The sequence below is a fragment of the Nicotiana sylvestris genome, chromosome 11, assembly GCF_000393655.2.
Source record: "Nicotiana sylvestris chromosome 11, ASM39365v2, whole genome shotgun sequence".
Classification (NCBI taxonomy): domain Eukaryota; kingdom Viridiplantae; phylum Streptophyta; class Magnoliopsida; order Solanales; family Solanaceae; genus Nicotiana; species Nicotiana sylvestris.
The window spans coordinates 26,912,712-26,925,409 of record NC_091067.1 but is presented as its reverse complement, the minus strand read 5'-3'; the positions used below and the strand labels follow the sequence as shown (position 1 = coordinate 26,925,409).

Genomic DNA, 12,698 nt, shown 5'->3' with positions numbered 1-12,698 from the left:
TCACACATTGTATTGGAGCGAGATGGATGAAATGGAGATTCCTTCCGGTATTTTGTGTGACGAAGGTGCCACCAAAACTTAAGGGTAAGTTCTACAGAGTGGTGGTCAGATCAACGATGTTGTATGGGGCTGAGTGTTGGCCAGTCAAGATCGCTCATGTCCAGAAGATGAAGATAGCAGAGATGAGAATGTTGAGATGGATGGGCGGGTACACAAGGTTAGATAGGATCAGAAATGAGGTTATTCGCGACAAGGTGGATGCGACCCCTATTGAGGACAAAATGCGGGAAGCGCGGCTCAGGTGATTTGGTTATGTGAGGAGGAGGAGCACACACGCACCAGTGAGGAGATGTGAGAGGTTGACATTGGAGGGCCTACGGAGAGGTAGAGATAGACGAAAGAAGAGGTGGGGTGAGGTGATTAGGCAAGACATGACACAGCTTCAGCTGACCGAGGATATGACTCTTGATAGGAAGATATGGAGGTCGAAGATTAAGGTAGTAGAGTAGGTAATCTAGAGTGTTCATAACAGTAGTATTGACATGTTGTCTCGCTTTTTGTTGGTAGTAAATCAATTTTTATGACTAACCGTTGTTTTCTTTATCGTTGATCACCTTACTGTCTTGTTGTTTTTATTCTGCTTTTATATGGCTTTTTGATACTGCCCCTTCTTGTCTATATTTTCATTAATATGGTGCTTATGCTTTCCTGAGTCGATGGTCTATTGAAAACAGTCTTTTTATCCTTACAAGGTAGTGGTAAGGTCTGCGTACATACTATCATCTCCGGACCTTATAGTGTGAGATATTACTAGGTATGTTGTTGTTGTAAAAGAATTAAAACAATAATGCGACTCACGGTCTTGGAATTTGGCTTTACTTTAATATTCGTTCAACTTCCTGCAACGAATCTTTCGACTGATTTGGGCAAATGTTCCCTTCTTATGTCATTGTTTAGATTTTGCTCAGAGTCCTCAAGAAAATTTTCCTTTTGAACACGTTAGACTAGGGTCAAATGTTTGCTAAAAAAAAAATTTCAGTTTGCTCACAAAATATTAGATGGTGGACTAACATTTGCAATAATTTACTAAATTATAGATCACGGTCTAACATATTTTCATAAGATTTTTTTTTAATTTGCTTTAAAATGATCTTTAGATCTAAAAGGTCCATCAAACACAAGTGAAATAAAAAGAAAAATATTTATTAAATATTTGATCTAAAAAAGGCACAACCGGCGAAAATTTTACGGATATTCCTAGACCCGGTTAAAACGCACAGGTAGACTTATGTATTAATCAAATTTTCTTACTTCCTCTCCTTCAAAGACCTCGCCAAAACATCGTATAAACACCATCCCCTCTTGGCCAAACCTTCTCAAAATGTAAAAGAACAATTTCAGTACGATCAAAAGTGAGGAAATAAAAAATTAAGAGGATGTGTTTATTCTTCCCATGTATTTGGGATGAAGTAGAAAATGAGCTAGGAAGAAAAGTAGCACCAGGGGCATGTCCTTACTGTGGAGGAAAAGTACAAGCTGTCGATGTAGAAGGACGTCTCAGATTTTGCTTTCTCCCCATTTGCTTTAGGTTCAAGAGGAAGTATATCTGTACTCTCTGTTCTAGGCGTTTGGTTTTGTATTCTTGATCAAAAGAGATTTAGTTTCCTGTTGTGTTGTAATTTATCTAATTTTTGTAAAATAGAAAGTAGGAAGGTGGTATATATTGTATTTTTATCAACCTCCTTGAGGAGGTTTAGTTCTTTCTTCTTCCTTTTGTTTTTTTGGTTTTGATTTTGTAATTGATAGGCTGCTATTTGTTTTACTTTCTTACCATTATTCTTTTTAATTTTTTATCTTATGTGTCAATGTGTTTTTTATCCTTCCTCACCCGGTGTTAAATACTCCTTTGAGATTTGATTAATTCGATTTTACGTCGAAATGTTACCTATAAAGTGTTTTTTTAACCAAAAACAACTTTATATTCTGAGCTTACACTTGAAATTTTTGGTTAAGGATAGAAGAATATTGAGTACTTAATAATTTTGCCAATGTAGTTTGTACAACCTAAAAATTGTGATGAATTAGTATTTGAGTGGCCTTCAGTAATCTAAAATTTTCGAATAATTGACTTGGGGGCTTCAGGTTATATTACATTTTGACTGTTTACCAAGGAAAACTAAAATTTGACTCATAAGAAAAACTTTCCTTTTCCTCTCATAACATTACCGCAGTTTTGTAGGAAAAGAAAAAAACAAAGAGAGTATTTAATTCTTTATCTTTAACTATTAGGAGGAGGGCAAATGAATCAGAATATATTATAGGAAAATTGACGTCGGGTGACAAAATCCTATAAAAATTGGCATATTTTTTGCCAGAAATTAAGGTTGGCAAATCAAGTATTTTTAGCCATGTATATGTCAAATACCCATTGCTAAAGGCTATCAACAATTATTCCTTCGGTTTCTGATATTGATATGTCTACACTTTGAACAATATTCAATCAAATCCTTTCTAAACATCCACCTTTCCATATCTATATTACCCAATCAAAACCTTCAATCCATGGAAGAATCATCGGAAATTGAACTCACATACCAAGAAAAGGACCAACTCAATTGTAGCATTGACAAACCTAAGGAAGCTATAGACAAAGGTAAAGAAACCAACACTCAACCTTTCAACCCACCCACAAGCAAGGTAAGTTTTCGTGACACGCTTTCCCACCCCCTCCTCCAATCAACTCCAGCCTAGAAACTGAATTCTTAAAAAAACTAATCATAGATGATGAAAGCTCAAATCCCTCTAATCATCCCTTTTTTATCCCAATTTCCTCAAATGATAAATTAAGGCTTTACAGCCCTTGGCACCAAGCCATTATCATTAAACTCCTAGGAAAAAAAATGTCTTACACAAATCTCAAGCTTAAATTAAGCTCACACTGGCAACTAGATGAAATCCTTCAATTAATAGATTTAAGATATGAACATTATCTTATCAAATTCCATTGCATTGAATTTTTTTATAAAATACTCCAAAATAGACCTTAGTTCATAGGATCTCAATACCTCACTATACGCCAATGGGAACCCAAATTCAATCCAGCCCTAGCCCATACAAACTACACAACTGTGTGGATCCATCTACATGAATTACCCGTTGAATACTATGATATGCAAATGCTCAAAAAATTGTTGCTTTATAAGGAACGCTCATAAAATTTGACACATGCACAGTTCATACATCCAGAGGTCGCTATGCCAGACTTTGTATTTTAGCACCACTAGGTAAAACCCTCCCATCAAAAATTCTCCTTTGTACACACACTCAACCAATCTACTATGAAGACTCATCTATAATCTGTACAAAATGTGGATGTTTAGGACATAACCTCCAGTATTGTCCAATTTATTCAACCCCCTCCACTTCGAAATAAACAGAAGAAAACCCAAACACACCCTCTAGTGAAGATGACCAACATAGCCAATGGAAAACAGTTACCTATGCAAAGAACAAAAAATTTGCTAATACTAAGGACAAACAGTCTACCCAAACCACCTTCCAAAACCAAAACCACTCTCAGCAAGCCAACTCCCCCACCAAAAACCTTACGGACCCACTAACCCCACATGACTCCACAAAACCAACCAATAATATTGTACTACAAAATCAATTCGAACTGCCAAATCATATCCTTACACCGGACCCACCCTATATAAAAAATAATACCATAATGACAACCCTATACCACTTATAACACAATTAATTAATCCTACCCCAAGCACGTCCAAACCACCATTATCACTGTTGATACCCAATTTTGTCCTATATATTTTTAATATGCATAAATACTTTCAAAATAACATATATATATATATATATATATATATATATATATATATATATATATATATATATATATATATATATATATATGCATATATAAGCATGCAAACAGTTTTTATAATTTTTCTATAATTTTTATATATTTTAAATTGATTTATTTCCTTCCCTTTTACTCATAAAATCCCCGATAATTACCCCTCAAATTATTATTGTGGTAATGTCACGACCTGGATTTCTCACCCTCGGGAGTCGTGATGGCGCCTACTAATGGGAGCTAGGCAAGCCAAACCTTAACTACTTGTTGCACTTTCATTTTTGCTTCTTTTAAAAAACACAAGTCGATAATATGATAAAAGCGGAATTTTAAATAAATAAGCGGAAATCAACAATTATATATCTTAAGGCTACGTATATTAGAACTTTTAAAAACCTCAAATACCCCAAAACCTGGTGTCACAGACTGTCTAAGAGTTACTACATACAAGGTCTGAAGAAAATACAATACACTATTTCTGAACAAAGGAAATGAAACAGAAAATAGAGATGGAGGGAGACGCCAGGGCCTGCGGACGCCTGCAGGTCTACCGTGGGTCTCCGAGTGGACTGAAGGAAGCCCTCCAACTACTGTCCGAAAGCTGCTCCTGGATCTGCACACAGTGCAGAGTGTAGTATCAGCACAATCGGCCCCATGTGTTGGTAAGTGTCTAGCCTAACCTCGGCGAAGTAGTGACGAGGCTAGGACCAGACTACCAAATAAACCTGTGCAATTCATATATATATATATTGCACAAGTAAGGGGGAGATAATAGTTCCGAATAAAAAGGCATCAAGTAAGGAAAGAAACAACATAACTAGAATATCAACAAGGAAGCAAAAATCAATAATTTGCACGGCATAACCCTTCGTGCTTTTACTCTCGTTCTCACCAAAATAATACACGACATCACTCTTCGTGCTTTACACTCTTCCTCACCCAAACAACAATCACAAGGCAAATAGGTTAAGGGGATCTATAATCTTGAAGTAAATCAAATAACAACAAGTAATGAAAGAAACAACACAACTCAGATATCAACAAAAATCAGAAATCAATAAATGCACGGCATCACCCTTCGTGCTTTTACTCTTGTCCTCACCAAAGCAATCATATAATAAAAATGTGCACGACATCACCCTTCGTGCTTTTACTCTCTTTCCTCACCATATAATCAATAAAATCGGCATAGAATGGTACATCGTGTGGCACGGCATCACCCTTCTTGCTTTACACTCTTTCCTCAGAATAACAAATAATGCACGACATCACCCTTTGTACTTTAACTCTCTTCCTCACGTAAAAAATAATCACAAACAATAGGGTAAGGAAATAAAGGAAATTTTGTAATAAGAATCCCGGCAAGGGAACAACAAGTCACCAATTAAATTCCGGTAAGAGAGCAACAATTAAACAATTAAATCCCGGCAAGAGAACAACAATTAAAAAATTAAATCTCAGCAAGAGAACAACGATTAAACAATTAAATCCCGGCAAGTGAACAACAAATAAATCAACAATAGCCCGGCAAAGGTGACAACATAAGGATCTCTTCTCTTTCTCAATTTTACTTCACAATTCACTTCACAACTCGAGCCAATGCTCTAGAGGTTCGTTTATCGCTTATACTTTTACAACTCATTTCACAACTCGGGCCAAAGCTCTAAAAGTTCAATTGTCACTTATACTTTCACAATTTCGATATACAAACTGAGCCAACGCTGCTCAATGTTCATAGGTCACAATTCTTTCCACAAACTTTTTACAACAATTAGAAATCTTCACCAAGGCATGAATAATACAATGAAATCATGAAAATCACAATATAAGACCCACGGTCATGCTTGACACCAACGTATAGATAATCGTCACCATGCCTATACATCGTACTCGACAAGAAGCAAATAGTAAATAGGACACAACTCCTAATCTCTCAAGCTAAGGTTAGACCAAACACTTACCTCGATGCAACGAACACCATTCAAGCCTCAATTACAACTTTACCTCTTTTTTCCACCACCAACTCGCTTATATCTAGCCACAATTTGCTTAACGATATCAATAAATACTAAATAAATCAATTCTAATGCATGAAAATATGTTTTATAAAGATTTCCCAAAAAATGTCAAAAATCGACCCGGGGCTCGCTTGGTCCAAACCTGAAATTCGGACCAAAAGCCAATTACCCATTCCCCCACGAGCTCAAATATGTAATTTGTTTTGAAATCGGACCTCAAATCAAGGTCTAAATCCCCATTTTTGTGAAAACATAGGTTCTACCCAAAACACCCAATTTTCCCCATGACAATAATTGATTTGAAGTTGAAATCATGTTAAAAGATGTTAATGATTGAAGAAAACTAGTTAAAAATGACTTACAATTGATTTGGAGAAGAAATGTTATTTGAAAAATTACCTCTTATGTTTTTGGGCTTTTGAAAAGTGAAAAATAACTGAAAAGTCCGTTTAAATATACTCCTCTCAGACCCTCTTCGCGGATCGTATAAAAAGGACTGCGGCCGCGGAGCTCCACCGCGGACCGCAAGAAATCGAGCGCGGCCGCGGAGGCTTGGCCTTGCTCACCGCGGACCGCACAAATCCCACCGCGGTCGCGGAGTCCCCACCATGGCCGCGAAGTTTCCACCACGGACCGCGAGACTCGGCTTCAGAGACCTGCAACTTCTATGAATCTGCAACTTTTTCCTAAGTTCAAAACTTGCCGAAACACATCCAAAACACACTCGAGCCCTCGGGGCTCCTAACCAAACACACGTACTAACTCAACAACATCATACGAACTTATCTGTGCGATCAAATCGCCAAAATAACCTCAATAACAATGAATCAAACCTCAAAATCAAGAACTTTTCTCAAACTTCATCAAGTATCAAATTTAGCAATTTAGGTCCGAATCATGTCAAACGACGTCCGTTTTCAACCAAATTTTACAGAAATGACTTAAACCATATATAAGACCTGTACCGAGCACTGGAACCAAAATACAGGCCTGATACCATCTCTTTCTAATCAAACTTCATTTCAAATTTTCTTAAAAAAAATTTCAGAAATTAATTTCCTTTAAAAATTCATTTCTCGGGCTCGGGACCTCGGAATTCCATTCCGGGCATACGCCTAAGTCCCATATTTTCCTACGGACCATCCGGGAACGTCAAATCATGGATCCAGATCCGTTTACCCAAAATATTGATCGAAGTCAAATTTATTCATTTTACAATCAAAACTTATCATTTTTCATAAAATTTCATATTTAAGCCTTACGGCTACTCGCCCGGATTTCGCACACAAATCGAGGTGACTATAAATGAGGTTTTCAAGGCCCCAGACACGGAAGTTTCATTTTAAAACAAGTGATGACCTTTTGGGTCATCGCATTCTTCGCCTCTAAAACAACCGTTCGCCCTTGAATGAACAGAAGAATGAAGTACCTTAGTCGGGGAAAAGATGAGGATAACGGCTCCGCATATCGATCTCGGACTCCCAGGTCGATGCCTCAGCGGGCTGAACTCTCCACTGAACACGAACAGAAGGAAAACTCTTCGACCTCAACTGACGAACCTGCCGGTCTAGAATAGCTACCGGCTCCTCCTCATAAGACAAGTCCTTATCCAACTGGACAGTGCTGAAATCTAACACGTGGGATAGATCGCCGTGATATTTTCAGAGCATGGACACATGAAACACTGGGTGCACGACTGATAAGCTCGGCGGCAACGCAAGTCTATAAGCCACCTCTCCCACTCAATCAAGAATCTCAAACGGGCCAATGAACCTAGGGCTAGGCTTGCCCTTCTTCCCAAATCTCATCACGCCCTTTATAGGCGACACTCGGAGCACTACCCGCTCTCCCACCATATAAGCCACATCTCGAACCTTGCGGTCTGCCTAACTCTATTGCCTGGATTGAGCTGCACGAAGCCTATCCTGAATAATCCTGACCTTGTCCAAAGCCTCCTGAACCAGATCCGTACCCAACAATCGAGCCTCTCCCGGCTCAAACCATCCAACCGGAGATCGACACCGCCTACCATATAAAGCCTCATAAGGAGCCATATGGATACTCAACTGGTAATTGTTGTTGTAGGCAAACTCTGCTAAAGGCAAAAACTGATCCCACGAGCCTCCAAGTCAATGACACAAGCTCGAAGCATATCATCTAAAATTTGAATAGTCCGCTTGGACTGCCCGTCCGTCTGAGGATGAAATGTTGTACTCAACTCAACTTGGGTGCCCAACTCTCGCTGAATTGCTCTCCAGAAATGCGAGGTAAACTGCATACCTCGGTCCAAAATGATAGATACAAGCACACCATGAAGACGAACAATCTCCCGGATATAGATCTCAGCTAACCTCTCGGATGAATAGGAGACCGCCGCAGGAATGAAATGAGTTGACTTGGTCAGCCTATCAACAATAAACCATACTGCGTCGAACTTCCTCTGAGTCTGCGGGAGTCCAACAACGAAATCCATAGTGATCCCCTCCCACTTCTACTAGGGAAGCTCAATCCTCTGAAATAAACCACCAGGCCTCTGATGCTCGTACTTGAAATGCTGACAATTCAAACAACAAGCCACATATGCTACGATATCCTTCTTCATTCTCCACCACCAATAATGCTGCCGCAAATCCTGATACATCTTTGCGGCGCCCGGATGAATAGAGTACCGAGAGCTATGGGCCTCATCTAAAATCAACTCTCGGAGCCCATCCACATTTGGCACACACACTCGACCCTACAATCTCAAAGCTCCATCATCATCTAAGGTAACCTACTTGGCACCTCCGCGCTGCACCGTGTCTCTAAGGACACACAAATGGGGATCATCATACTGCCGATCACGGATACGCTCCAATAAAGAAGAACGAGCAACCGTGCAGGACAATACATGACTAGGCTCAGAGATATCCAACCTCACAAACTGACTGGCCAAAGCCCGCACGTCCAAAGCAAGCAGTCTCTCACTGACCAGAATATAAGCAAGACTGCCCATACTGGCTGACTTCCTACTCAACGCATCGGCCACCATATTGGCCTTTCCCGGATGATACAAGATAGTGATATCATTATCTTTCAACAACTCCAACCACCTCCTCTGTATCAAATTCAACTCCTTTTGCTTGAACAAATACTGAAGACTCTTGTGATCTGTGAACACCTCACATGCCACGCCATACAAATAATGCCTCCAAATCTTCAATGCGTGAACAATGTCTTCCAACTCCAAGTTATGAATCAGATAGTTCTTCTCATAAATCTTCAACTACGACAAAACATAGGCAATGACCTTGCCATCCTGCATCAACACTGCACCAAGCCCAATACGAGATACATTACAATAAATTGTATAAGGCCCTGAACCTGTGGGCAAAACCAACACCGGTGCCGTAGTCAGAGCTGTCTTGAGCTTCTGAAAGCTTGCCTCATACTCGTCCGAGCATCTGATCTGGGCACCCTTCTGGGTCAACTTGGTCATCGGGGCTGCAATAGCTGAGAACCCCTCCACGAACCGACGGTAGTAGCCTGCCAATCCCAAAAAACTCCGAATCTCTATAGTTGATGTTGGTCTAGGCCAGTTCTTGACTGCCTCAATATTCTTTGGATCAACCTGAATACAACATGACCTAGAAATGCAACTAAACTTAACCAGAACTCACACTTCGAGAACTTAGCATATAACTGACTATCCCTCAAGGTCTGAAGAACCACTCAAAGATGCTGCTCGTGCTCCTCCCAGCTGCGGGAATATATCAAAATATCATCAATGAAGACTATCACGAACGAGTCCAAATAAGGCCTGAACACTCTGTTCATCAAATCCATAAAAGCTGCTGGGTCATTGGTCAACCCAAATGACATGACCATGAACTCATAATGCCCGTACCGAGTATGAAAAGCTATCTTAGGGACATTGGATGCCCTAATCTTCAACTGATGGTAGCCAGATCTCAAATCAATCTTTGAAAACACCTTGGCACCCTGAAACTGATCAAACAAATCATTGATCCTCGGCAATGAATACTTATTCTTAATTGTAACCTTGTTCAACTACCGGTAATCAATACACATTCTCATCGATCTGTCTTTCTTCTTAACAAACAACACCGACGCACCCTAAGGCGAAACACTCGCCTAATAAAACCTTTCTCAAGCATGTCTTGCAACTACTCCATCAACTCTTTTAACTCAGGCGGGGCCATACGATACGACAGGATAGAAATGGGATGAGTGCCTGCAGCCAAATCAATGCAAAAGTCAATATCCCTGTCGGGTGGCATACCCGACAGGTCTGAAAGGAAAACATCAGGAAACTTTCGAACAATGGGCATAGAATCAATAGAAGGGACCTCAGCACTGGAATTACGAACATATACCAAATAGGCCAAACACCCCTTCCTAACCATACGCCGAGCCTTCATATACGAGATAACACTGCAGGTAGAATGACCAGGAGTTCCTCTCCACTCTAAACGGGGCAAATCTGGTAAGGCTAAGGTCACAGTCTTGGAATGATAGTCCAAGATAACATGGTAAGGTGATAACCAGTTCATCCCCAATATAACATCGAAATTGACCATGTCTAGAAGCAACAAATCCATACGAGTCTCAAAACCCCCAATCACCACAATACAAGAACGACGGACTCGATCTACCACAATGAAATCACCCACCAGTGTAGACACATAAATAGGAATAATCAATAAGTCACTAGGCATGACCAGATACGGTGCAAAATAAGTTGACATATACAAGTAGGTAGATCCTGGATCAAATAACACTGAAGCATCTCTATCACAAACCAGAATAATACTTGTAATGACTGCATTTGAAACCTCATCCTTGGGCCTGGATGGAAGGGCGTAACATTGGGCCTGGGCCCCACCACCCTGAACTACATCTCTAGGACGGTCTGCATCTGGTTGGCCTCCACCTCTGGCGGCCTGAGCTCCACCTCTAGTACCTCTACCTCCACCTCTAGCACCTCTACCCCCACCTCTAGCTGGCTGGGCGGGCTGTGGAACACCTGGTGCCTGTACCATAGCACGAGAACCCTGATGCTGAGAGCTACTCGGTGCTCGAGGGCAAAACCTGGCAATGTGACCCGTATCACCACAAGTGTAACAAGCCCTCGGCTGCTGAGACTACTGGCCCTAACGGCCTGAATGACCACCTCAAAAACTCTGAAGCGGTGGTGCACTGATAGGAGCAGGTGGTGCACTGTAGGACTGCTGATCGGGATACTACATCTGGGGACCACGACCACCTGAAGTACCGTGAGAAACCTGGAGCGCTGACTTAAAGGGCCTAGAAGGATGGCCTCTACCATACGAATCTCGACCTCCGAATGAGGTACCACTGAATCAGCCTGAATGACGGGGCCTCTTGTCTGACCCATATCCGCCTCCCTATGACAGAACCATCTCAACTCTATGGGCCACATTGGCCGCCTCCTGAAAAGTAATATCACTCCCAGCCTCTCTAGCCATTTGAAGACGAATTGGCTGGATAAGACCGTCAATAACCTCTCTCTCTCGGTGGGGAGTATAATGAGAGCATGGCGAGCTAAGTCGATGAACCTGGTCTCATACTGGGTAACAATAATGGAACCCTGCTAGAGGCGCTCGAACTGCCTCCGATAAGCCTCTCGCTGAGTAGCGGGGAGAAACTTCTCCAGGAATAGGTGTGTGAACTGCTCCCAAGTCAAGGCTGGCGACCCGGCTGGTCTCGCTAAGCAATAATCCCTCCACCAAGTCTTGGCAGATCCAAACAAGCGAAATGTAGCAAAATCGACCCCGTTGGTCTCAACAATGTCCATGTTCCTGAGAACCTCGTGGCAACTGTCTAGATAAGCTTGGGGATCCTCAGTAGATGCATCACTGAAAGTACAAGTGAAGAGCTTGGTGAACCCATCCAGTCTCCACAAAGCATCGGCAAACATAGCCGCTCCATCATAGGTCTGAGCTACCACATCCGTTGTACTGCTCCAACTGGTTGAACCGCTGGAGTCTGAATCTGAGGAGCTACCTGCTCCAGAGTGCGAGTAGCAGGAGTCAGGGCCCCTCCTCCAGCCTGAGAGACGGCTGGAGCTACAGGAAGCAAGCCTGCCCGGGTGACACTCTCTGTGAGGCCCACTAATTGGACCAGAGCATCCTGAAGAACTGGGGTAGCAATAAACCCCTCTGGGGCCTAAGCTGAGCCCACCGAAACTGCTGGAGCCGGAACCTCCTCATCAAAATCAACTAGAGGCTCCGTCACTGGGGCTACTGCTCGGGGCTGAGATCTTCCCCTACCTCGGCCTCTAACACGACCTCGACCTCACCCTCTGCCCCTCGTGGGAGCGGCTGCTGGGGGCTCGGGCTTCTGAATGGAGGATGAGGATGCGCGTGTTCTCGCCATCTGCGAAAGAATAGAGTAGAAGTTCAATTAGCATTGAGAAACAAAACCGCACGATAGGAAAGAGTAAATGTGAAGTTTTTTCCTAACTCTGTAGCCTCTAGGGGATAAATACAGACGTCTCCCTACCGATCCCTCAGACTCTACTAAGCTTATCTGTGAACTGTGAGACCTATGCAACCTAGAGCTGTGATACCAACTTGTCACGATCCAGATTTCCCCCCCTCGGGAGTCGTGATGGCGCCTACTAATGGGAGCTAGGCAAGCCAAACCTTAACTACTTGCTGCACTTTCATTTTTGCTTCTTTTAACAAACACAAGTCGATAATATGATAAAAGCAAAATTTTGAATAAATAAGCAAAAGCCAACAATTATATATATTAAGGCTAATTCTATTACAACTTTT

The 12,698-nt window shown here is 41.6% G+C and overlaps 1 protein-coding gene across 1 annotated transcript; it reads left to right on the top strand.

The window, feature by feature from the left end:
- Window positions 1-1,302: 1,302 nt before the first annotated feature.
- On the top strand, window positions 1,303-1,822 carry LOC104229082 (uncharacterized). Its single transcript, XM_009781658.2, has one exon. It carries the CDS (start codon window positions 1,437-1,439, stop codon window positions 1,644-1,646), a length of 210 nt encoding a protein of 69 aa, XP_009779960.1. The 5' UTR covers window positions 1,303-1,436; the 3' UTR covers window positions 1,647-1,822.
- The last annotated feature ends 10,876 nt before the right edge of the window (window positions 1,823-12,698 follow it).

What these genes read in the sequence shown, in the direction of transcription:
- LOC104229082 (XM_009781658.2), top strand. Translation starts at nt 1,437, where the DNA reads ATGTGTTTATTCTTCCCATGTATTTGGGATGAAGTAGAAAATGAGCTA.